Source organism: Micropterus salmoides, unplaced genomic scaffold, assembly GCF_014851395.1.
Source record: "Micropterus salmoides isolate LMB-PRFRI ecotype aquatic unplaced genomic scaffold, ASM1485139v1 Ms_hic_scaffold_3, whole genome shotgun sequence".
NCBI lineage: Eukaryota > Metazoa > Chordata > Actinopteri > Centrarchiformes > Centrarchidae > Micropterus > Micropterus salmoides.
Window position 1 is genome coordinate 3,800,251 of NW_024042261.1, and position 27,844 is coordinate 3,828,094.

General features: G+C 41.7%; 1 protein-coding gene across 5 annotated transcripts in view; it reads left to right on the forward strand.

Annotated features, from left to right (window-relative positions):
- fat3a (FAT atypical cadherin 3a) overlaps positions 1-27,844 on the forward strand; it is a 322,007-nt gene that overhangs the window by 163,669 nt on the left and 130,494 nt on the right. For 3 of the 5 annotated variants that reach the window (XM_038693326.1, XM_038693323.1, XM_038693324.1), the window contains 4 exons: positions 6,992-7,306; positions 7,947-8,157; positions 15,911-15,979; positions 26,090-26,229. In XM_038693326.1, coding sequence (XP_038549254.1) covers positions 6,992-7,306; positions 7,947-8,157; positions 15,911-15,979; positions 26,090-26,229 — 735 coding nt within the window. The remainder of the gene's footprint in view (positions 1-6,991; positions 7,307-7,946; positions 8,158-15,910; positions 15,980-26,089; positions 26,230-27,844) is intronic. The other 2 variants (XM_038693327.1, XM_038693325.1) reach the window with 1 other exon arrangement.

Genomic DNA, 27,844 nt, shown 5'->3' on the forward strand with positions numbered 1-27,844 from the left:
ATGAGCACAGGAGAAATTAACTGCTGCCACGTTGTCAATCTGCGACAAGCTAAAAAGTGATTGCACTTCAAGCTAAATTAATATAAATTTAGGACAATAGAAAAAAGCCTGCTTTGTAACTCACATTGGCTAGCTCCACCTCTCAGTGATCACCTTCATCATTTTCCAAGTACAGAAGCTTAATAAAGTAGCTGTCAAACCACAGGAAACAGAGAAAATATCAGCAATAGAATTAACACACTATTAGCTCACTACTATAGTGAACTACAAAGTAATCAAATTCTATAATGTATTTATTCTTGTTGTTCATACAATGCTGTAAAATGTTGACATGTTGGGGATTTAGAGCAAGAGAGCTACAGAACTGTTGAACAAACTGGTTTGTGTGCAAAAAGTCTAAAAGCCAAATTTAAACTGAACTGAAACTGATCACATGGTCTCAAGTGCATGGCACAAGTGCATTTAGGACATTTCCAATTCCACTTTTGCTAGTTAAATGGTGCATAATCTGGGTAAGGCTCAAGGCAAATGGTTGTATTTAGTCTCTTAATTAATCATAGCTGTGTTGGTTTTAAATGGCAGATTAATGGTGCATTATAAAAAACATGATGCAGAGGAGAGAGTATGAAAGAAGTGAAGTATAAAACTGTCTCTGATCATGAATCCTAATCAGGTTTATCAGTGAAGCATTGGACCTCCACTGCAGACTTGAGTCTCTGCTAACAGTGAGGAAGAGAGGCTGCTGTCAGGGCATTTTCATCAATTCCATCCGCGTGTTGGGAGATTTAAATAATCATTAAAGCGATGCTGCTGTGCCTATTTCACCCAGCCACTTTTTATCTAGAATGTTTATTTTTATATCTGCAGATATAACTGTTATCACCAGAACAGCCTATGCAGGTGCATCTTGCTATCTGAACAATATCCCCTTTAAAAAGCAGGAAAATTCTGCACCAGTGATTATAGATTAGGTTATTGTTGCTCAATAATGCAACCACTTTCTGTTGCCTCAAGATAGCAATGTGCCAATGCTCAGATGCAGAGTCACGTAGGAAAGGCGAACAAGATGGCGGCTGATTAGGGATCCTCCAGTTTCCGACACGTAAATTTCTGATGGTACCAAAGTATAGGCTCAAGTTATATTTAAAAGTTAAAGCTGCAAGCAGCGTTGGGCGTGCCCTCGCACGTGTAGTGCGTCGGGGCACGAGGCAGCTGCGTTGCATATTCTGAAGCTCTGCCAGTGCGGCTGTGAATTTGCTACGTGCTTCAGACGCTGTGTCCCCTTTGTGGCGCTACATAGCACTTGGTGCTATGAATATAAATTAATATTGGCATGTAGATGTGTTCGGGGCGGGACACTTATCAAGAATGTAAAGTTTTGCGCAGATATGAGCATGTACACTGAAGTTACAACAACTTCCTGTGTCATGGCGAAGAGTTGATCTTTGACGCCACGCCACGGACACGCCCATTGACGGAAACTCACAGATAGCACAACTTTTCATCTTCAATGCCTTTAGAAGGCACAGCAGAAATTTGAAGTCGGTTGGACTAAATCCCTAGGAGGAGTTCGTTAAAGTATGGAGTGTGTAAATCATCCAAAATTTGACGTCAAATTCAAAATGGCCGACTTCCTGTTGGTTTTAGGGCATCGCTCCAAGAGGTTTTTTGGTACGTCTGGACAAGATACACGTACCACAGAAAATTCGTACACGCAGGTGAAACGTGCGGCGGGGGCTGCTTCGTTAAAGGTCACTTCCTGTTGCCAGCAGGTGGCGCTATGACTGTGGGTGAATCACATGTACATGTGTTCAGGGCAGGACTCTCATCCTACATGTAAAGTTTGGTGCAGATGTGAGCATATACACTGAAGTTATAATAACTTCCTGTTTAATGGTGAATCATAGACGCCACAGACACGCCCATTGACGAAAACTCACAAATAGCGCAACTTTTCATCGTCAATGCCTTTAGAAGGCACAGCAGAAATTTGAAGTCGATCCGACTAAATCCCTAGGAGGAGTTCGTTAAAGTACGAAGTGTGTAAATCATCCAAAAATGGTCGTAAAATTCAAAATGGCCGAGTTTAGGGTATGGGTTCTTGAGGCTTTTTTGTGCGTCTTGATATGATAAATGTCCCCTGAACATTTCGTGCATGTAGGTTGAACATGGACGAGGGGCTAATTTTTTCCAATTTTCTAGGTGGCGCTAGTGAGTCATTTTGCCACGCCCATGCGCGAAACCCATAAAATACGAAATTTTTCACCACTTCTGACATGTGTGTAAAGTTTGGTGAGTTTTAAAATTGAGCTTACTTTGCAAAAAAAAAAAAAATATAATCTTTACGGTTCGTGCTCGGGCCCTAAATACCCCCACTTCGAAGAGTAAATGGCTGCCGCATTTTTGAGGAACTAAAACAGCTGAAATCAAGCGAAATGGCCACGTCAAAATGTTTAAGGCACAGGCTGCATGGCCACTCGAAAAAGCCTTCCACATGAAGAAGACTTTTGAAGATTTTTTAAAATTAATTAATTAATTAATTTATTATTATTTATTTATTTTTATTAACACAAACAAACACAACTTTTATTTACTTATTTAATGAAATGTATGAAAATTATTGTTCTTATGTAATTTATATGTAGTAGCAATACTGTTGTTATACATTCATGCCAATAAAGCTGATTTGAATTGAATTGAACTGAAACGACAAAGGAGTTGAAAGCAACAGTAAGGGCTATGCGCCTAGAGGAGACCTCAGAGCGGCTAGACGCTGAAGGAAACAAGAGAAATAAGCTAATGGACTAATTTGGGGTCACATTCAAGCCCTGGAAAATACAGCAAGAGGAACAACGCAAGGCTCATAGGCCTGAAAGAGACTTTTGGGACCAATGGGACATTGTTGAGCTGTGTTCAGAAAATTTTGACGGAGGGGCTGGGGGTTTGGGCTGATGCCGAGTTTGAGATAGGACACCGGTTGCTTGCACCAATACTGGACCCGGAGCTGCCCCCACGACCGGTGGTGATACGGTTCCTGAGACAGTCAGCGTCAAACAAGGTGATAACGGCGGCTAAGGAAAAATGGGGCTTCGTATGGGAAGGATGACGACCGATTGATGACAAAAGAGTTGGCAGAGAAGAGGAAAACCTTCACCTCGGTGAAGCGCAAACTGCTGGAGCGGGAAGTGAAGTACACGCTGGCCTTCCCGGCCACACTGAGGTTCAGGTGGCGGAGGGAAGAATTTCACTATGGCAACAGCGGCGGATACATTTATCAACGACAACAACCAGGGCAAAGACTAAACACCCAACAAGGGAGATGAACGGATACTTATGTTTGTATGGAAGAGCCACAAACAGGTTGAGAAGACGGGTGTCGGAGGAGAGGGACCCGTACGGCAGCTGCCAAGGACGGAGAATTACAAGAGGGAGGAGCAGTAACCCACGGACCACATAAGGTTTTATTTTAAAGCTGCACATGTCAGCTCCAGGACTGTCAGACTTTTTCTGGCTTGAATTTAAGTTTTTGACTTTGGTTATGGTTTTTCTTTTCTGTATTTTGTACTGGAAACGTTCTTTTTCCAGGTCAAATGTTAGTGTTCATATTTTGTCAGAGTACAGGGTTTTAAAGCATGAGAACACAGAAGGCATAGGCCTACAGGTGAACAGTGCTTCAAACAGGAACAGTGAAGTAGACATGTATGCAGGGTCATTTGAACAAAGATGATTAAGAAATGTATTAAGTACATGTCATGGAATATTAACGGAATTGGAAATCCAGTCAAAAGACGCTAGGTACTGTCATATTTAAAAGCTAATAAGACAGATATATATGTTTTCTATATCTAAATATAGTTTTCATACAGGCAGCTAAATTCAAAACAGGCTGGGTGAGGCATGTATTTCTCAGCTCACTTTCAAGTTCACAAAACGGAGTTGATTTTGCTTAACAGGAGGATACATTTCATGTTGCTTAAAGAGGTTAAGGATACTGAGGGGAGAATGACATGTGTCCAGGCATTAATAGAAGGTATGCAGGTGATATTATGTAATATTTATGCACCTAATAAGGGAGACCCACACTTCTTTCATGAAGTCAGTAGAGTTCTAGGGGAGATGGATGGGCAAATTATACTGGCAGGAGACTTTAACCAAGCGATGGACCCTATTTTAGACAAAAGTCATTTTAAAGGTCCACTAATGACTAAAGATAGGGAGGCAATTCATATGTTAAAAGATGACATGGTGCTCACAGATGTCTGGAGACTTACTAACCCTTGGAAGAGGGAGTAAATGTTTTTTTCTCACTGTCAGAACTGACTTTTTCTTAATTGCAAGCCCCTTAGTAAACAGTGTAGTTAGCTGCAGTATAAGAACTATTGCTATCACAGATCATGCAGTGGTGGAATTATGTATAAACACAGAATTGGACATGGGTAAGAGATGGAGAATGAATTCATCATTACTACAGGAGAAAGACTTGAGGTCATTGTTGGGAAAGGATTTGAAATCTTTCTTTGATTTAAACATTGGCAGTACTAAGGAAATTGCAACAGTCTAAAGCATATATAAGAGGGAAAATAATTGCTCGCTCGGCTCAAAAGAAAAAAGACATCCTAAACAGAATCAAAGAATTAGAAGGTGAAATTAAATTAAAGGAAAATAATTTAGCGCAACATTTTTCAGAACCACAATATCAGGAACTCTGTAAGCTTAAGTTTCAGCTATATGAAATCTAACAAAAAAGTAGAATGTTAATTATACAGATTAAAAACACATTTTTATGAAGGTGGGGGAAAAACTGGGAAGATACTAGCTAGACAAATGAAAGAAAAGGACTCCTGAAATATAATCTCAACTATCAAACGGGAGTTAAATTAGAAACCTCAACAAAATATATAAATGAAACATTCCTACAATATTACAAGAAACTATGTACATCAACAGTATCCTGCAATGACAATCAAATAAATTCATTCTTCTGTAACATAAATATACCTAAGCTTAACCCTGATCACACAAGGAAGTTAGAGTCACCTATAACTGTAGCAGAAATAAGGAAAGCTGTGTCATTAATCACGATACTGGCCGCCATTTTTAAGAAGTATGATAATATAGTTAAACAGTTTTTATGGGATGGGAAAAAGAGTGAGGATAAAACTAAGTAAACTGTGCGCTGCCATGGAGAAAGGGGGATTAGGTTTACCAGATCCAAGGTTATATGGGATATCTTTTGAAATGGCTAAACTAGCCAAATATTGAAAAACGACAGGCAACAAGCCAGACTGGATGGAGATTGAGAAGGAGTTCTGTTCACCATTTAGTCCAAAGGAGCAACTGTCTCAACAAAGTAATACAACAAACCCAATTCTTGTTCACTCTAAGGAAGTGTGGGCTAAGGTACACAAAATGTATAAGTTGTCACAATATGTGCAGACATATGCTTCATTGTGGTTTAATCCTGCCATACATATTGGTAAAATGTCAGTGTATTGGAAGCAGTGCTGTTCAAATGGTATATGTATACAAAAATGGACAATTCAAGTCTTTCAATTATTGCGTCAATTTAAACACGAAGGCAAACAGCATTTTTTTAGATACATACAAATTAGTCTCGAATTGGTAATTGTTCAGGAAATTATATTTTGGACTATCTGAATGCGCCACGCGAATGCTACACGGCTTCACAATTTTATAAACTAACAAACTTAGTAAGTGGTGAGTCCTCTAATGTGAAATTGTTATGGCAGGGAGGCCTGAGAACAAACTTTACACAGGAGAAATGGCTGGGTATACTAGCAGACTGTGGAAAATATGCAAGAGAAGCAAGAGGGAAGTTCACACAATATAAGATCATACATAGATACAGTCATACCCCTGTGAGATTATATAGAATGAAACTGATGAATGATATGTGTTGGATGTGTAAAACAGAGGTAGGAACTTTTCTTCACTGTGTATGGGAATGTGTATTAGTGAGTCCATTTTGGGTTGAAGTTGTGGACTTCTTGAGTAACTGGTCAGGCTCAGTGATTCCCCTGACTCCTGCTGTATGTTTATTAGGGGACAGATATACCGTCGTTATGGTGGGCTTGTTCACAGCTTTCAGAGTTATTTTAAGATACTGGAAAACTGCTGTGTCTCCTAATCTGAAAGACTGGACTACTGCAACGGTGGAGGCATCTTATGAGTATATGCTTCACAAACTGTCAGCTAACAAGGAGAATGGGATGACTTTTTTGGACCTACATGAGGACTAATGAAAACTCAGCCTAAGAAATTAGAGACTAAATATAGCACAGCTCTTTTCCTTTTTTTCTGTGGACTGGATTTTTCAGACTTGATTCTCATATTTAATTTTTCTAATTTTATTTTTCATCTGTGACATGTCAGAATATGTTTATGCCAAGATTCCGAAGTACTCACAAAAAGCCAGCCATCAAAGCGTCCTCCTGGCTGCATCCCACTTTGGCCAGATGAATATCTACCATAAATAGGACTTCGCCTGGACATTGTTCACAACATTCTTGTTGTTTTCATTTTAATTTGATTAGATAACATTGCTTTCATGTAATACACCATGACTTGACTGGTTTTTGCCTTCACATGGTCAAAAGTCAAGATTATTTAATACATTACATTATATTACATTACGTTAAAGAGGAGCACCTCACTGCCCTATTATTAAGTTCAGTTGGTTAGGCGCCTAATTTGGGAATAACTAACAGGTTCAGCTCAGCCCTTGAGTCCTCCAAGGGACACTCAAAGGTCACATCTTCAAAGGATCCAGTTTCTGATTTGGAAAACATTTTGTGTGTATGTAGGGCTGGGTGATATGGCTAAAAATCTTATCACGATAAAAACATTTAATACCGTTCGATATTAATAATTAACACCATAAATGTCAAATCAGTCATTTTTTTGAGTTGAAAGGTGGATTTTTGCTCCTGAATGTATTGGTATTGAATCTCACTTTATTCTTCCACTGCAGGTGTTGGTGTCAGATGGTGGTTCGAGTCCCAGGCATAGTACAGTGTGGGTGATCGTTCAGGTACTGGATGAAAATGACAACAAGCCCACATTTCCTGAGAAGGTCTACCAGGTAAAACTTCCAGAGAGAGAGCGGAGAAAGAAGAGTGAGCCTATCTATCGGGTGTTTGCCTACGACCGTGATGACGGGCCCAACAGTGATCTCTCCTACAGCATCGTGGACGGCAATGAGGATGGGAAGTTCTTCATCGACCCAAAGACTGCAGTTGTATCTTCACGCAAGACCTTCACTGCTGGGAGCTATGACATCCTGACTGTACTTGAACCTTCATCAATTATTAAGCATTTCTGCTAAAAAGTTTTAGGACATTTTTGTTGAATTCTCTTATCTCAAAGAGTGGCATGTCTTTCATTTAACCTGCTGCACCCAAGGTTAGATTACCAAGGCAAAGCTTGCCCTAGGGCCCCTAAACTCCAGGGGCACTGAAAGCAGCAGGTTTACTATGTGTCAGTTGTTCCACCATAAAAAACAAGGAGTGTGAGGAGCATCGGGTGGGGTACATCATGCAAATATTTTGGTCAGATTAAAACATTTTCAATTTACCAAATGCATGTTTGCCACCTGTCTGTAGAGTGAATCTGTATCTGTTTACATTCGGGCAACCTCTACATTTAGTCCAGTAACCTACGAGTCCAACATGCATTTTACATTAATGTTAAAGTTTATTAATCATAACCATAATCTTTCCCTAACATTCAGCATACTGTAGCTGCCATGTGCAGATATTGAAGAAAGCAAAAATGTTGGCATTAGACATTTACTTAATCCTCCAACATTGACTTACTAGTGTGGGTTTGTGGTTGTTAAATTTAACTTCACATTTGCATCTAATATCAGTACTCAAATATCCATACATCTTTGTTCTCTGTCTTGTCTTATGTGCTTCTCTCTTCAGATTAAAGCAACAGACAACGGCCGTCCTCAGAAGTCCTCTACAACTCGCCTGCACATCGAGTGGATCCGTCGACCTCCACCCTCAACCTTCCCGCTGCTCTTCGATGAGCCAGTCTACAATTTCACCATCATGGAGAATGACAAGGTGGCAGAGATTGTGGGTGTGGTGTCCCTGCAGCAGAGCTCCATCCCCTTGTGGTTTGACATTACAGGTAAAATCCCCCTATAGGTAAGGACGATGCCCTGTCAGTGAGATAGAGTGTGTGCCCAGGCTTTGTGCATGGTATGTATTGGGCTGACAGTGTTGGTGTGTGCTGTGCGTTTATGTAATATGAGATTCAGCTCAGGTACCGTGGCCTCGCTGCATGATCTGTTATGCTCTGCCAATCCCAGTCACCATGGTGACAGCTTCTCCAGCTGTCAGGTCTGTATGCCCTGTAAGAGGTAAAGCAATGATAGAAACAGTCTATAGACGACTGATATGGAATGAATTGAGGATAAAATATTTGTTATCCTGAGACCCAGGAAGACCCTTTTTTAAAAAAAGGGTCTTTCCCTTTTAGACATTTATTGTCATTTATATAATTATATTAAGTATTTTTCATGACTTTAGTTCCTGCTTAGATGAGGCATTGGCTCTCTCTCAAAAAAGAACGTTCTGACAGATTTTAAAGCCAGTGTGACATTTACTTAAGTGAGAAATGTTCAACGTGGCACACTTAAATCCACTTGAAAGGCTTAACCAGATTATGGTATGCCCAGCGCGATAAGCTAAATTTTTATACATTGTGTGTTGACGATTCTGGTGTGGTAAAAGTGATTTAATAATTCTATTATTCAGTACGTTTGATTCTAATTCTTATTGTTTTTAATGTAGTTCAATACTATATGTACGCTCCCTACACTGTGGGCTCCAATTAGCCCAAACGAAATGTAATTAAACTGTGACCAGGAACAATCACAATGCACTATCCATCTTTCCTTTTTTAGTCACAGAGTCAATGTGTATCCAGCTGGAGATACTTTCTGGCTTCTGCATCTGGCTCTCCGTAGCTCTGTCCATGTTTTCTCTCATTATCTTTGTCTCTTAATGTCTCCCACCATCTCTCTCATTCTGTAGATATTCTTTCTAACTTCTTCATTCACACCTTCTCTATGTATATGCATCCTTTCTCTGGAATCACAGCTATTTTCTTTCTTAATGAAACATCATTAACTAGTATTAATCAGACATTATAAATCAAAAACTTTGTGAATCTTTGTACATGTGAATACCATATATTGTCTTCTGTCGCAGCTCAAATTGCTGTGAGCTGGAATGAGCTAGAGACATGAAACCTTGGCCCAATATTTGGAAATTATGTGCAAATGCTTCCCTAAAAATATGATCCCAATTGACCAGATGGTGGTGCCACGCCCCTCACACAGTGACTCAATTCAGTTCAATTCAATTCAGTTTTATTTATATAGCGCCAATTCATAACAAAATCTCATTGCACTCTTCATATACAGCAGGTGTAAGTCGTACTCTTTGTGATATTATTTACAGAGACACAACAATTCTAACTATGAGCAAGGACTTGGTGACAGAGCAAGAAAAAACTTTGAGAGGCAGAAACCTTGAGCAGAACCTTGGCTCAGGGTGGACGGCCATCTGCCTCGACCGGTTGAGGGTGAGAGAGAGCAAGAGAGAGCTTGCAAGAGCTAGCAAGAGAGCTAGAGAGGGCTCGGGGTTGGGGGAAGCAGCCAATATCCATACAGAAATACATACAGTAAAGGTAGTAGCAATATAGAATTAAAATAAATAATGGTACAGATAATTATTCTAATGTTAATGATAATAATATTAACAATAGGACTAGTAATAACAATGGTAGCAGCAAGTGACTCGCAACCACAGATCCAGACTCCACAGCTCCAGACACCTGCAGGAAGTGATAGGAGGAGAGAGGAGAGGGACGAGAAAGCACAAGACTACCGGAAAGGGGAGAAGTCGAGTTAGTAACATGCATTAATGGGACGGGATCTCACTCTTGCCTGTGTGAGAGGAGAGGACTAGCTAACTAGTCGCTGTCGGACAACAGTGGTTAAATTTTTATTTTTCCAAATTATTGCTAGGGATAATTCAGTAGTCGCTGGATATTGGTAGGGACATTCCTACTAAATTCTACACCCTTGGTACACAACAAGTTCTGTGCACATCCCATAAAGGGGGGCAAATGCTGCATATATTTTTATGATGAAACAAGTGTTGTCTGGCCTTTAAATACCTCAGCTGTGGAGGGTAGCAGGCCTTTATTTGAAGCAGGCTTATATTAGAGACATGCCTTTATTTCATTCTTAATTCCCTTTGTTTGATAAGTATATTTGCTCTTATTTTAGCATGAAGCTGGTTTTCTGATCTGCTCCTGTTTGTCCTGTTGAAGTTTTCAATGAATTATGATGTTAATGAAAACACTTCCCGTAGCCGTTTCAAATTTAAAACAATCTAGGATTTCAGTCGGCAGAATCAATTAATTTTCAAACAAAGTGAATTATTATTGTGAAATATGTGCAAGTGTGGAGAATTCAGTCAATTCAATTCAATTTTATTTATATAGCGCCAAATCACAACAACAGTTATCTCACAGCGCTTTTCATAAAAGAGCAGGTCTAGACCGTACTCTGTGATGTTATTTACAGAAGCCCAACAGTTCCCACCAAGAGCAAGCACTAGGCGACAGAGGCAAGGAAAAACTTCCTTTTAAGAGGCAGAAACCTCGAGCAGAACCATGGCTCAGGGTGGGCGGCCATCTGCCTCGACCGGTTGGGGTGAGAGAGAGAGAGAGAGAGAGAGAGAGTAAGGAGAGAGAGAGAGAGATGTAAGAGAGAGCGATGTAAGGAGAGAGATGTAAGGAGAGAGAGAGGGGAGGGAGGCAGCCTACACAATATACACACAGAGGTACACACAGTGAAGGTAATGTTGCTATAGACTAAATGAAAAATGGTACAGATATTTATAATAGTGTTAATGGTAACCATCGTAATGTTAATGATTATAATAACAATAATAACAATAAGACTAGCAAAATAGTCGTTGCAGCAGAGGGTGTCGAGCAGGAACACGGGGGCAGCAGGTGACCCGCAGCCACAGCTCCAGACTCCACAGCTCCAGAGCCAGAAAACCTGCAGGAAGTGATAGGAGAGAGGAGAGAGACGAGAAAGCACAAGACTACCAGAAAGGGGAGAAGTTGTGTTAGTAACATGCAATAATGGGATAAGGTTGCATACAGAGGGAGAGAAAGTAGAGGAGAGAGGAGCTCAGTGCATCATGGGAAATCCCCCGGCAGTCTAGGCCTATAGCAGCATAACTAAGGGATGGTTCAGGACTACCTGAGCCAGCCCTAACTATAAGCTTTATCAAAGAGGAAAGTCTTAAGCCTACTCTTAAATGTGGAGATGGTGTCTGCCTCCTGAACCCAAACTGGAACCTGGTTCCACAGGAGAGGAGCTTGATAGCTGAACGCTCTGGCTCCTAGTCTACTTTTGGAGACTCTAGGAACCACAAGTAACCCTGCATTCTGGGAGCGCAGTGCTCTGGTGGGGTAGTAAGGTACTATGAGCTCTTTAAGATAAGATGGTGCCTGACCATTAAGAGCTTTGTAGGTAAGAAGAATGATTTTAAATTCTATTCTGGATTTTACTGGAAGCCAATGCAGAGAAGCTAAAACAGGAGAAATGTGATCTCTTTTCCTGGTTCCTGTCAGAACACGTGCTGCAGCATTCTGGATCAGCTGAAGAGTCTTAATGGACTTTTTCGAGCAGCCTGATAATAAGGAATTGCAGTAATCCAGCCTAGAAGTAACAAATGCATGGACTAGTTTTTCTGCATCATTTTTAGACAGGATGTTCCTGATTTTCGCAATATTACGTAGGTGAAAAAAGGCGGTCCTTGAAATTTGCTTAATGTGAGACTTAAACGACATGTCCTGATCAAAGATAACTCCAAGATTCCTCACAGTGGTGCTGGAGGCCAAGGCGATGCCATCCAGGGAAACTATATCTTTAGATAATGCGTCACGGAGGTGCTTAGGCCCCAGAGTAATAACTTCAGTTTTATCTGAGTTTAACATGAGAAAATTACAGGTCATCCAGGTTTTAACATCCTGAAGGCACATTTGAAGTTTAGCTAACTGATGAGTTTCATCTGGCTTGATCGATAGATATAACTGAGTATCATCTGCATAACAATGAAAGCTATGGAATGTTTCCTGATAATATTGCCTAAAGGAAGCATATATAAAGTGAAGAGGATTGGTCCAAGGACAGATCCTTGAGGAACTCCATGAGTAACTTTGGCGTGCATGGAGGACTCATCGTTAACATGTACAAACTGAAATCGATCTGATAAATAGGACTTAAACCAGCTTAGAGCGGTTCCTTTAATGCCAATGAAATATTCCAGTCTCTGCAATAGGATCTGATGGTCAATGGTATCAAATGCAGCACTAAGATCTAATAAAACCAGTACAGAGACAAGTCCTTTGTCTGATGCAATAAGGAGGTCATTAGTAATTTTCACCAGTGCTGTCTCTGTGCTATGATGAGCTCTAAATCCTGACTGAAAATCCTCAAATAAACTATTGCTCTGTAGAAAGTCACACAGCTGTTTAGCAACTGCTTTCTCCAGAACCTTAGAGAGAAATGGAAGGTTAGATATAGGTCTATAGTTGGCTAAAACATCCGGATCAAGTTTGGGCTTTTTCAGAAGAGGTTTAATTACAGCTACTTTAAAGTACTGTGGTACATAGCCTGTTGATAAAGATAGATTGATCATATCTAGTATAGAGGTGCTGACTAAGGGTAAACATCTTTAAGCAGCCTAGTCGGGATGGGGTCTAAGAGGCAGGTTGATGGTTTAGATGAAGAAATTATTGAAGTTAGTTGGTAAAGATTGAGGGAAGCAAAACAGTCTAAACATGTATCTGGTTCTACAGCTGTTTCTAAGGTTCCTGAGTTAAGAGATAAGTCGGTGCCAATTGAGGGCAGGTCTTGGTGAATTTTGTCTCTAATAGCTAGAATTTTATCATTAAAGAAGCTCATGAAATGGTAACTACTGAGAGCTATGGGAATACTTGGCTCAATAGAGCTGTGACTCTCTGTCAGCCTGGCTACAGTGCTGAAAAGAAACTTTGGGTTGTTCCTATTTTCCTCTATTAATGACGAGTAGTAGCTGCTCTGGCATTACGGAGGGCCTTCCTATAAGTTTTAAGACTATCTTGCCAAATTAAACGAGAATTTTCCACTTTGGTAGAACGCCAATTCCTCTCAAGTTTCTGTGATATTTGCTTTAATTTGCGAGTTTCAGTATTATACCATGGAGCTAACCGTCTTTGTTTTAGTATTTTCTTTTTTAGAGGGGCTACAGAGTCGAGTGTCATTCGCAGCGAGCCTGCAGCACTATCAACAAGATGATCGATTTGGGAGGGACTGAAATTAGCATAGGAGTCCTCCGTTACTTTGTGACTAGATAATGTATTTAGAGCTGATGGAATCGCATCCTTAAATTTAGCTATGGCACTATCAGACAGACATCTTGTATAGAAATTTTTGCCCAGTGGCGAGTAGTTCAGCAATACAAACTCAAAAGTTATCAAACAGTGGTCGGATAAAGAGGGATTCTGTGGGAACACCACTAAATGTTCAATTTCAATACCATACACCAAAACAAGGTCGAGGGTGTGGTTAAAACAGTGAGTAGGTTCATGAACACTCTGAGAGAAGCCGATGGAATCTAACAGAGAGATAAACGCAGTACTAAAGCTGTCATTCTCAGCGTCCACATGAATATTAAAATCTCCTACAATAATAACTTTGTCCGTTTTAAGGACTAAAGTTGACAAAAACTCTGCAAATTCAGATAAGAATTCAGAATACGGGCCAGGTGCTCGGTACACTATAACAAAAAGAATTGGTTGCAGTGATTTCCAACTTGGGTGCGAAAGACTAAGAACAAGACTTTCAAATGAGTTATAGTTTAGTTTAGGTTTAGAGCTGATTAATAGGCTAGAGTCGAAGATAGCTGCAACTCCACCTCCTCTGCCTGTGCCTCGAGGAATGTGAGTATTAATATGACTGGGAGGGGTGGATTCATTTAGGCTAGCATATTCTCCATCACCCGGCCAGGTTTCAGTAAGACCAAACAAATCAATATCATAATCTGATATTAGTTCATTTACTAGTACACCTTTAGAAGAGAGAGATCTGATGTTTAAGAGTCCACATTTAACTCTCCTATTCGTTTGCACTATTGCTCTTGTGGTTTTAATTTTTATGAGGTTTTTATGCACAGCTCCTCTTCTGTTTACCTTTTAAATAATTTCGATGGTCGGGGGACAGACACCGTCACTATAGAATTTTCACTAAGTAACTCCTGAAATGGAGGAGCAGAGAAGTGTGTTAGACTGCAACTCTGCGTAGGGTTTTGGGTGGGTAACTGCTGAAAAAGAAGGGCAGAGAAGTGTGTTAAACTGCGACTCTGCCTCCTGGTCTCAACTCTGGCTTGTCATGGATTTGGTCCACTAATAAACTTGGCCAGATTTCTAGAAATGAGAGCTGCTCCTTCCCAAGTGGGATGGATGCCGTCTCTCCGAATCAGACCAGGTCTTCCCCAGAAAGTCTGCCAATGATCAACAAAGCCCACATCGTTTGCTGGACACCACCTCGACAACCAGCGGCGGAATGACGACATGCGGCTATACATGTCATCACTGGTCAGATTTGGCAGGTCACTTGCCCCGTTCCCATATGGTTCTCAAATGTAGCTGCTGTCATCTTGTGGCATTTGCAAGTTACTATAAAATACAGTCTAACATTAACACACATAGACCCACAGTGACTGCAACAGGATAACAACACTCTAGATGAGTAATCCATAACAACAAAGTGTTAAAAATAGCATGATTATGTTGTTGAATTTATTAAATTAAATACATGTAATATACATTGTGCTTAATTTGACATGCCCATTATATGACAGGCACCGGGTATTTATACACCTTTGTTTTTTATCCCCCGCCTGTGTTTGGGACTTTATTTGTTAGTAGCAACCACAGCCCCAGCCATTATTTGAGACACTGCTTTTATTCGATTGTCAACTTTTAATCGGGGAAATGCGGTATTTGTTTGCTCTTACTCCTTCTTTAAACTCATTGCTGCTTGCTGTCTTAACTACTTGCTTCTGTTGACCATGAAAAGGTTTGAACACGGATTTGACGCTTGCAGCTATACATATACGTACTGTATGCGATATTATAAGTGACTCAAGCAATTGACACTTTTCAGACTTTTGCCACACAGTGAACAATGGTGAAGTGATCCCACTCTTGCACGGTGAGTCCCAGACAGTTGGTGACTGAGTGGTAACATAGGAAGTAGAGTTTTGCAGTATAAACATCCAGAAACATAGCTGCAACCTTCCTCTGTTTGGGACTGTGAGCTGCACTATCAAAAGTGTTGAAAATAATGTGTGTGGATTTGTGGTGAGATTTTTGCCAACTACTAATTGTCCAAATTCAAGTTTATTGTCGCATGTTTAAGAACAGTGAAATGCTTATGCTCAGGCTCACTCATCCTACATACACACTACATATATTCTGTACATAAGTAAATTTTGTGTTCAAGGTCAGAGAAAGCAGCCGTAATCCACAAATATCATCACGAGTGTAATTAAAACCCATGCGTCATTGTGGCAGTATTAAACCAAAATGCCTAAATATTACTTTTCAGTAGGCTCCATCCCATGTGCAAATAATTTGATAGAGGTTCGGCAGTTAAGCAGTTGCTGTCTCTGTCCTGTCTTATCAGACTCCTCCTTGGTCTCATCATGTCATCCTTCTGTCCTCCTGTCTTCCTTCCTCAAGCATCTCTGTCCTTCTTGTCTCACTTTCTCTCTCCTCTTTCTCCTAAATGCTTCATGCCTGGAAGGTCCCAGGTCTTTCCGTGAGATGTTCTATATTCTGCAGAGCGCTTGTGGCAGGAACTGTTCCTCAGAAGGTAGCTCACTTCCAACTTCCACTACCACTCTTTGTTGTCAACTCTATTTCCTTTCTTTCCTTTTCCTTGTCTTTTTTGTTTAAGCTCATTGTCCATTCCTGTGCTTCTCATCGGTGCTGCTGATTCTGCTGATATTCTTGTGATTGGTTGGTTGACCCAGGGGAGTAAACCACACAGAAGTTTACTCTGAGTGGGCGTGTGTGTTTGTATATGTGTTAGTGTTTATCCTGTGTCAATGTGTGTGTGTGTGTTTCACATTAATGGACTACATAACAGCAAAGGTTAAATGAAGGGATGAAGGTTTGATAAAAGGTATCACAACCTTTTTATCTGCTCCAATGACAACAACCTCCATGATGTTACCTCGGTGACAGCTCTGTCTAATGACCTGCTGTTAGCATCCTCTGTACACACATTATTATGCAATTAACTCATGCAGACAAATCTCCCACTATCTGCTGACCCATTAGCTAACCTAATGACTGTTAGGTTGGGACTGCAGGTTTGGGCTGAAGAAGCATAACACAGCCTCTAGCACCCTACATCCAGCAGGAGAACCAAACACCCAATGCCCAGCAAGCAGCACACAACCCCTCACACCCAGCATGTGAAAAGTGAACTGTGAGAATACAGAAAGTGTAGATTGATGTGGAGAGGGGTTGTTGAGAAAATATTTAAGAGGGTAACCTTTGTAAAAAATAAAAAAAATAAAAATGGGGGTGGTTATGTCTTGATGCGTACAGAATGTCTCAGTGTCGGCATGGATTGTTATCTAGCGTATCATATCTGTTCTGTGAAAAGCAATAGAGGCTAAGTAGTTTACCTGAGAAACAAACGTAGAAAAGGTGTAATATAGATATTTATATAGATATAAAATAGTGCTTAAATATTCCACTCATACACACAGAAATATATGCACGCCCAAATTTAAATGCACACAGAATATATTCAGAACATACACTATATTGCCAAAAGTATTAGGACCCCTCCAAATCACTGAATTCCAGTGTTCCAATCACTTCCATGGCCACAGGTGTATAAAATCAAGCACCTAGGCTGCAGACTGCTTCTACGAACATTTGTGAAAGAACGGGTCGCTCTCAGGAGCTCAGGGAATTCAAGCGTGGTACAGTGATTGCTACCTCTGCATTTCCATTTGTAAAATTTCCTCACTACTAAATATAAAATGGTCAACTGTTAGTGGTATTATAACAAAGTGGATGTAGGCCATATAAAATCTCAGAGCAGGGTCAGCGCATGCTGCGGTGCACAGTGCACAGAAGACGTTAACTTTCTCCAGAATCAATAGCTACAGACCTCTAAACATCGTGTGGCCTTCAGATTAGCTCAAAAACAGTGCATTGAGAGCTTCATGGAATGAGTTTCCATGGCCGCTGCAATGCAAAGTGTCGGATGCAGCGGTGTGAAGCACGCCGCCACTGGACACTAGAGCAGTAGAGACGTGTTCGACGAATCGCGCTTCTCTGTCTGGCAATCCGATAGACGAGTCTGGGTTTGGCGGTTGCCAGGAGAACGGTACTTGCCTGACTGCATTGTGCCAAGTGTAAAGTTTGGTGGAGGGGGGATTATAGTATGGGGTTGTTTTTCAGGGCTTGGCCCCTTAGTTCCAGTGAAAGGAACTGTTAATGCTTCAGCATACCAAGACATTTTGGACAATTTCCTGCTCCCAACTTTGTGGAAACAGTTTGGGGATGGCCCCTTTCTGTCCATAAAGACATGGATGAGCGAGTTTGGTGTGGAGAACTTGACTGGCCTGCACATAGTCCTGACCTCCACCCTATAGAACACATTTGGGATGAATTAGAGTGCTTCTAGAAGAATGGTCAAACATTCCTATGAACGCAAACCTTGTGGACAGCCTTCCCAGAACAGTTGAAGCTATTACAGCTGCAGAGGGTGGGCCAACTCCATATTAAACCCTACGGATTAAGAATGGGATGTCATTAACCTTGTGCATGTAAAGGCAGGCGTCCCAAAACCTTTGGCAATATAGTGTATATATTCACACACCACATTCTCTAAACACACAGCAGTGCTCCATTTATAGCTGAAGCTGCTTGTGCTTTACCCAGCAGGCAGATCCAGACAGGCACAGCCAGACAGTGGTGATCCACATCAGCGGCCCCAGTGGGGTCCGCCCCTGTACATATGGAACTGGAATTGTGTGGAGTGAAAGTCTCGATAGAGAACACAGACCAGCCATAAGCTGTGTGTCAATTCAGGGACCGCATCCTTCGAAGGCTGCATTTGAAGACTGAATACGTCACAGTTGATGCGACTAGGCTGTCCCATTTTGAAGGCTCCTTCAAATGCGGCCGACAAATGCAGCCTTCTTTTCCTCGAAGGCTGTGAAGGATCCAGCAGCTGGATCCTTCGCAGCCCCAGGTATCCCGATATTCATTGCGCGCTGGTTGATTGTCCCAGTGTAAATAATGGCGTCGGCTGTGGCTGTGGAGTTGAGCCCCCCGGATTTTACCTATAAATGTAAGTATTGGATTTCACCTCACTTCAAAAGCCAACTACACAAATGTAAAAATAACAAGAGGCATAAAAGCGCAATGTGTCGTTTAAAGAATAGTTTTGTGGAAGAATTTAATGTGAGTTAAGTGATTAACTGGCGAGCTAATGTTACCTTTATTGATGTGCTAACGTTAACGTTAAATGCAACTCGGCTGGGCAAGTTACAACCTCAAAAATAAAGCCTTTAACGTCTTCACTTAAAATCGAAGAGGCTCAGAGTCAGACCTACGTCTTACAGAGATTGTCGCGATATTATACATCATTTATACTTCATAAATACCACGTAACTTAGACTAATTTAACGTTAGACAGGTTGTGAACTCTGCTTGGTTTTCAGACAGTTAACGTTAGTAACGCTTACAAAAACCTTGGGATATAGTACACGGTTAATGTAACTAGGTTATTTTGCAATTTATGCTGCTTACTGTTTGCTTACTTTATTAAATTGAGGGGGGAGAGCGACCACCTCTTCACCGGGGCAAAATTTTCTGCTAACATGGCTTGGAGGTAATTTAAGTATCAATAGCCCTTTTGTAATATCTGCATTTAATCATCTTGTACTTAAAGTTACAGTTAAATGAGCCACCGTCCTATTCACAGCCTTTAACAATAAGACAACCAGTAGATGGGGCAGCCCTTTGTTGTGTTTTTGTGTCTCTGTCCTGCCCTGTCACCTTTTCCAGTCTTCACAAAATTACCATTTCTTTTGTTTCTCTGTGATTAGGACAATTTTGGAGAAAATGGGCATGTGGGGGAAGGTGACTTCCCTCCAAGCAAAATAAAAAGTAGGACAGATGTCCCAGATGTCCTCAGTTGGATTCAGGTCTGGGGAACGGGCGGGTCAGTCCATAGCATCAATGCCTTCCTCTTGCAGGAACTGCTGACGCACTCCAGCCACATGAGGTCTAGCATTGTCTCGCATTAGGAGGAACCCAGGGCCAAACGCACCAGCATATGGTCTCACAAGGGGTCTGAGGATCTCATCTCGGTACCTAATGGCAGTCAGGCTACCTCTGGCGAGCACATGGAGGGCTGTGCGGCCCCTCAAAGAAATGCCACCCCACACCATTACTGACCCACCTCCAAACCGGTCATGCTGGAGGATGCTGCAGGCAGCAGAACGTTCTCCACGGCGTCTCCAGACTGTCATGTCTGTCACATGTGCTCAGTGTGAACCTGCTTTCATCTGTGAAGAGCACAGGGTGCCAGTGGCGAATTTGCCAATCTTGGTGTTCTCTGGCAAATGCCGAACGTCCTGCACGGTGTTGGGCTGTAAGCACAACCCCCACCTGTGGACGTCGGGCCCTCGTACCACCCTCATGGAGTCTGTTTCTGACCGTTTGAGCAGACACATGCACATTTGTGGCCTGCTGGAGGTCATTTTGCAGGGCTCTGGCAGTGCTCCTCCTGCTCCTCCTTGCACAAAGGCGGAGGTAGCGGTCCTGCTGCTGGGTTGTTGCCCTCCTACGGCCTCCTCCACGTCTCCTGATGTACCGGCCTGTCTCCTGATAGCGCCTCCGTGCTCTGGACACTACGCTGACAGACACAGCAAACCTTCTTGCCACAGCTCGCATTGATGTGCCATCCTGGATGAGCTGCACTACCTGAGCCACTTGTGTGGGTTGTAGACTCCGTCTCATGCTACCACTAGAGTGAAAGCACCGCCAGCATTCAAAAGTGACTAAAACATCAGCCAGGAAGCATAGGAACTGAGAAGTGGTCTGTGGTCACCACCTGCAGAACCACTCCTTTATTGGGGGTGTCTTGCTAATTGCCTATAATTTCCACCTGTTGTCTATTCCATTTGCACAACAGCATGTGAAACTGATGTCAATCAGTGTTGCTTCCTAAGTGGACAGTTTGATTTCACAGGAGTGTGATTGACTTAGAGTTACATTGTGTTGTTTAAGTGTTCCCTTTATTTTTTTGAGCAGTGTATTTTTTTTAATATAATTTTTGTATAAATCGTTCACTGTGCAGCATAAAGGGAACTACAAACTGCATTCATCTTACAACCCTGTTTTAATATAATACATACATTTACCTTGTACGTTGTATATTCATTTCATTCATTTTAGCCATGCATGTTAATAAACACAGTTGCTGAAATTTGTTTTTCTGCTGTTGTTATTTACCATGATTGACTTCCTGTGCCTTAGGATTGCAAGTGTCCAGGGTCAGGAGAGGGTGTAGGGGGGAAGCCCACTGCTGCAACTTGGCCCTGGTTTGTCCTCATGGATGAGGTGTTGGGACAGAAGCATTCCACCACCCCACCTGTTGTAATTGCCTCTATCCCTGAGGACACACCAGGGCCAAGTTCTGCAGTGGGTGACCAGGAGGAGAAAGAGGGACAGAGAGGATGAGCTGCTTCAGCTTCTCAAGGAAGACATGAGGTTGCAGAGAGAGGCAGAGGGGAGGAGAGCACAGGAGAGCAGAGAGAGGATGGACAGGCTGTTCTCTCTACTAGAGAGACTTGCTGAAAAATAAATCCTTAAATAATATATATTTATTAATCAATTCAAATAAAATATTTGTTAAATAAATGATTTTATTTTCGGTGGCCTTTTAACTATTTACAACATATTTACAACATTTATTCCACTGAGCAGGGAGACCCTGGTGATGCTGCTGGACCTGGATGGGGTGCCACAATAAAGACCCTGGTCAGCAGGACATCGTCTGGGGTGGTCTCCAGAGTGTGTTGCAGGTGTGGATGCATCTCTCCACTGTCCACCGCATCGTCCATCAGTGGGTGTGCAGGGCTGGTTCAATCGACGGCTGCCATAAGATGTTTTAGTAAGAGGCAAGAATAATAGGCCGTGCACACAAAATACTAATTCACAATCTTATTTTGACAAAATAAATCTCTACAAAATATTTCAACAGGCAAAATTGTTAGGATATGAATAGGAATTTACCGATCTTTTACTTGCCTGTTAAAAATATTGGTGGTCAGGGGGCACCTCCTCCAGGGCAGACACCTCTGCAGACAGCTGGTCACGCCAGGGAGCACCACTGACCGTCTCCAAACCGTTCTCCCCTCATCCTCTGCCACATCCTCCTCAGGCTCATCCTCTGGGGCCACAATGTCACCAGCCCCAAGGCAGATGTTGTGGAGGATGGCACATGCTGTTATGACCAGAAATGGTTAAATAATATATTATATTCAGTCTGAAAAAATGTATGCTTTTTGATGAATCAGTCTGTTAATTTACTCAATAGCATAATTAAAAAAAAAAAAACTCATGTGAGGTAAAAAGGTGTGGTGCACCTCCAGCGCTTGCTGGAAGATGGCCCGGAACCTGGTCTTCATCATCCCAAAAGCACGCTCTATAATGGAGCGTGCCCTGGAGTGATGGCTGTTGAAGCGCTGGGCTCCCACACCTTGTATTGGCTTCTTGTAGGGAGTGATGAGGGGGAGTGGGTGTTGGAGGCACGGGTACCCTCCGTCTGCAAGGATGAAATGTCCTGGAGGAGGGTAGAGTGAGCTCCTGTACAGTGGGCTGTAGCGGAGCACTCTGGAGTCGTGGACCGACCCAGGCCAGCCCACGTAGGTGTCAATGAAGCGGCCCTGATGGTCACAGACAGCCTGCAGGATGATAGATGGAAACAGTTTCCTGTTCCTGTAGCACTGACCATCAGGGCCGCTCGGTGGCTTGACGCAGACATGGCAGCCGTCGATTGCTCCAGCTGCTTTAAAAAAGGCTCTGTGTCTTGCCAGCCCTGCAAACCTACGGGATATCGGTTGTAACTCATCCTGGGTCTTTGGTAGGTGGATGACCTTGTGGCGAATGGCCACCACCTCCTCAGTGACTCTGTGGACGAGGCATTACAACACTCTGGAGACCACCCTGTATGATGCCCCACTTGCCAGCCAGCAGAGAAACCCCAGGGTCTCAATCATAGCACCCCATCCGTGTCTCCGTTCCTGGTTTAGGAGGCCCTATTTTCTTTAAAGCAGCAAAGGGCTGCTGCAGTAAGGACTCAGCCTTGTACATGCTGCGTATGCTGTATCAAGTGGTCTTACCACGCCCCCACAGCTCAGTTGTGAACACACAGATCTTGGAATCAGCACAACTTACTCTACATGTCTATCAATTAAAAATAAAAAGATTAAACCTCACCTCAAAATCATCATATTTAGACATTTTCTTCAGTATTAAAGTAATTCAGCTGATAGTGGTCTGTATTGTTACAGTGCAAGCAGGAATGGCTAGTAATTAATTCAGTTTTCATCGTGCATATTCACAAAACTACACAAATGTACCGCCAACAATAAGAATAACAAAATCCATTAATAGTTCATAATATTTGCTGTATTTTGACACAAAAAACCCTCAAATTTGAAGGTGTGTTGTTTTTTTTATAAGCTAACCTAGAACATGTATAGTACCACTGGCACTTCTGGGTAGCCTAACTCTTCTTGAAAAAAACTATATGATTGCTAAAGTACATACTGACTTTGCCATAAGCTTGTAAATATAGGACGTGTTCATCGTTCATTGTGACTTGTTTATCACGGCCACAGAGACTACTTCATTGTAATTGGCAGGAAAAACAAGATTGGAAGAGGGTACAAAATATTGTAATTTAAATAACTCATCCGCTGATGGATGTTAAATATTTTGGGCACGGTTAGCACAGTTGGTAGAGTGCGCGCCCCATGTACAAGGCTGAGTCCTTTCTGCAGCGGCCTGGGTTTGAATCTAGTCTGTGGCCCTTTGAATTTGAATTTTGAATTTTCTCTCTCTGTAGTGAGGAATCTTTTTCTGGCCTTAGTAGGATTCTTGCCAAACTCTTTTCTTCCTTATGTCTTGCATGACGATGATTAGGATGGATGGCAGACCTGGCTGTTTGAAGATGCCTGTGATCACAGTATGGTTAAGCATCTTTATCTGTCATCATTTGGTCATTAATATTTTGTGGTATACATAGCAAACAGCACAGCCCACTTTACAGTACATTCTGCAAAGCAACTCCAACTTAAAAACCCTTAATTATTTGCCACATCTATTCTTCTGTACAATATATGTCTGTTTGAAAATTATTGTGCTCACAAGGGCTGTCCTCAATCCAGGTCAACTCAGATATTGTCACATCTAACAGCTAACAATCATTTCTTCCTGTGAACGCCAGGTCTGTCGACCATCTGATAAAAAAGTCAGGTTATCTGCCTGTGATTGAATGTCATCTCTTAGGTTTCATTAAACTGCTAAATATGAAGATACCCATCAGAAGGGCCGTTGTTTATAGAATTACATATAGATGTTTAGACTAAATAAATTCTACATTCTATATGATGCATTCTCTCCAGAACATCATGCAGCACAGTAAAGGAGAATGGAGATTAACTGCAGCTTGTTGATATTACTATGCACTTCATGTATCATGTAAGAATGAATATTTTCTAACTGTGGTTGACAGTAGTGCACCACATTTTATCACTATTATCTAAACATTCTACATACCAGTGTTTTAAAATCTACTATTCACTAGGCATGGTTATGTAAACCGTAAAAGTAAACTTAAAAAGTGCTGATAGGTCTGGTAGGCTATTCACTGGTACAGACCGGTCCTTACATTTTCCTCTTTAATGTACCGTGCGTTTTTCTTGCACACAGCTGGCACTACTCAGAGAAGTAGTCTTACTGACCTAGTTTGGCAGTGGATCTCTTGGTCTGTCTTGCTTGCCAGCCACTTCCAGTGCTGTGAGTGTGAAATACAGATGTTTATAAATATGTGTTCAAATGCACATGCACCAAATAAAACTCAGCTTTCAAGCAGCAAACTGTGTGGGAACCATTTTTAGGATCAATTTTAAAATAAGACAATGATTATCTAGTGTCTTCATCAAGATTATAACTCTGGGCTAATGCAAAATAGAAATGGACTGACATTGATTTATGATCAGTTCAAGTTTGTTTATTGTCATTCATCCGCATACCGAGTAGACTATACAAATGAACAAAATGCTGTTTCTCATGGTCCAATATGCTAAAAACAAAGTCACAATAGCGTAATTGAACTTATAAGACAAGAGATGCTGGCCAGCCAAAAGGAAGAATGGCATTTGTTTACTGCTGCAGCCATACATTAATTAAATTAATCCAAAGTTACTGTGAATCTTTTTTGATTTTTAATGCAGCTGTAAAGGAAACCTGGAAAACTTAACTTGCCAGGTAGAAGCACTTCTCCAGTATTTGATGAACTTTTCACCATCAGTCAGACCTGCAGAAATAAGACGGTAATATAACCTATAGTAAGAAACACACACTGACGAGACAGCTGATCTGTATACTGTCAGGGGAGTGAGAATGACGGGGCTGGAGCATTATAAAGTGCGCTGTGTAACCCCTATCTGAAGTATGTAGGCTATACCTTATATGCTAAGCCTTTAATTAATAGCAGCATCAGAAGTACTTAACAGTAGCAGGGGTAAGCCTAATACTTAAATAATAGCAGCATCTGAAATATAAGCCAGTAGCGGGAGTAGCCTAATAACAGTAAGCTATGTCAACAGTGTGGAAGTAAAACTCAAAGCTTTTTTTAGGGTAAATGTTGAAAGCTGAATTTATAGTTATTAGAATATACAAGGGATTCAAAAGGACTCTGATTAAACAAGTGGATTTAATACTTGAGATCTAATAAAATGTTATTGAACCCCAAACCTTACTGTAAATGCTCATCTCATTCATCACAGTATTACAACATCAAAACAATGCCACTCACCCTGAGACGGAAGTTCTTCTGACGAGTGGGGGCAGGCTTGTGTAGGTCTAAATGTGGGGGGCTCTAAGGGGGAAAACATAACTGAACTGGAAGGAAACTGGGGTGCGAGCTTCCTTAAAATGGGCTTGACAAAATGTTGCTGGGAAAACACACATAAACCGTACACATAAACACACACAGTCTTGGCTTAAGCCATGGCTGAGTGGTGGCGGGCCAAGGTCTTTGCACATGCTGTGCTGAGGAATCCCTTCTAGTCTGCTCCACACACAGACATACACCAACCTAGAAGGCAGCCTGTCTTATTCTATAACATTGTTAAGAACATTGTATAACAACTGGTGTGTCTCCCCACATTGCTTTTCTTATTAATATGTGGGTAGCTTATTAAATTTCTGTTTTAAATCCATTTACTATGTGTACAGTGTAGACAGTAAAAGGAACACACACACACACACACACACACACACACAGTGTTTGTGTTGGTGCTGCTTGCATAGACAGTGCTTGTGCTTCGTTGTGTTGCTGTGATCTTGTGCTTTTAACTGTTGGTTTGCAGGAATGTGTGTCTACACCATCACACACTCCAAGGTAAATCAATGAAAAGTATGTGTGCATCAGTGGTCTCCAGTCAATCGCTGTCTGAGTAAGCACATCACCGCTGTATGTGGCATGTTTAGATAAATGTCAGGACATTTCAGCACATGACCGAAAACCACTGGAGCATGAAAAAAATTGTCTGGTTTCTGTGTGTGTATATTCACATATTAATCATAACTGGTGTGTTTTCAGAGTACATGTATGATTGACACGTGTATGTGTGCACCTCCTCTTGTGGAACAGGTGGGAACAGCGATGGTGTGTTTGATGTAGAGAAAGCTGTGGGCACCATCATCATCGCCAAGCCTCTGGATGCTGAACAGCGCTCCTTCTACAACCTGACGGTGCAGGCCACGGACGGCACCAACACTGCATACTCGCAGGTACAGCACCATCTTTATTTCAGCAACCTTTAATTTTTTGGTGGTATACAGTTACACATTGTATTTTTGGAACAACTTAAAATGCTAATGCACACAAGGTTTATAGATCTTGAAATGCTGAGGGCTCAGCCCAGCCCAGAAATCTTTGCATTTTTAACTGATAATTGCACCCCCTCTCCCAGCCCATGATAGCCCTGCCTAGCCTAGAGTCTGCTTAGAAATGTTTTTATTTATGTAAATAAAACACAAATTCAGGTGGCAGGTGACAATTCAAAATCTAAAAAAATATAATTGAAATATTTGTGATCAGGCAGAAATCTCACCACAAATCCACACACACTGATTAACTTCAGCACCTCCCAAAAAGTGCAGTTCACAGTCCCAACCAGTGTGTCTTTGAGCGAAGGGGACAGAGAGACAGTCTCAAACAAAGTGACCGATGGGTCATGTTATTTCTGTCTGGAAGGTAAGAGGTTTTAGGACCCAAATGCAGGATACGTGAGCTTAGCAGGTCGCTTCTAGTGGATTTATTAACATAAACTTAAAGTCACTTACAGTGTTTTGAGTCCAAGCACTCCATGTGAGGCAGAAAAAAGAAAACCAAGAAGATTCACTAACAAAAGGTCCTGTATGTCACAGTTTTGAGGTGAAGGCAGGGTTGAGCAGGTTGAAGGACCCAAATGCAGGACGCAAGGCAAAGGAGGTACAGTCCAAGGGGTTTTAATAAACAAACAAAGGTGAGCACACTTACAAACTGAGTGGCTAATGATTTTGAATCCAAAACAAAGTAATCCAAACGAGAAAACCAGAATCCAAAATAAGCAGGGAAACACGATGAGTAGGAAGGCAACACAGGGCAACAATAAACAATGACCCGACAAAGACAAGACAGAAACACCAAACATTTATACACAGGGACTAACGAGCAGGGCGGGAGCAACACAGGTGAAAGACATGAGGCTAACGAGGCACAGGTAGGGAGAGAGAGAGAGAGAGAGAGAGCAGGGGAAAACAGAGACAGACATGCAGAGGGATCACTGGGGTAACAGACATGACTAGGGTTACCGAACACTAGACGAAAGACAAGACAGACCCCCAACAGACCAAAATAACGCTAACTAAACACAAAAGTGCAAAACACCGCATGACAGACAGGCAGAGTGTGACACTGTAAGGCAAAAGCAAAGGTGCAAAGCAATCTTCCTGGGCATATACTGATTCAGAGTTGATTGATCTTTGCATGCGTTGGCGTCTTTAGCTACCTGTCGGAAGCTCTGTCTTAAACCTGACTCTTATCCAGTTTTAATCCACACTTTTACGTTACATTTTTTATATCCTTTTATTTAACTTAAGTTTTTAAGTTAAGTTTTATGTGGCATGGATTTTAAGCTAGATGACCGTAAAAACGCTATCAATGCTACTGACCACAACGAAGCTCCGGCGACTAACGTTATGCTAGCCGAGATAACTCTGCCCCATGAGGACTGTATACTCCTTAAGAAAGCGAACAAAAAGATTGCTGACCTGATCCGACCACTTTCAGAGGAACTCAAAGAGAAAGATTCCCTGCTGACTGGCTTTATAGACGTGGCTTCAGTACAAGCCAAACAGATTG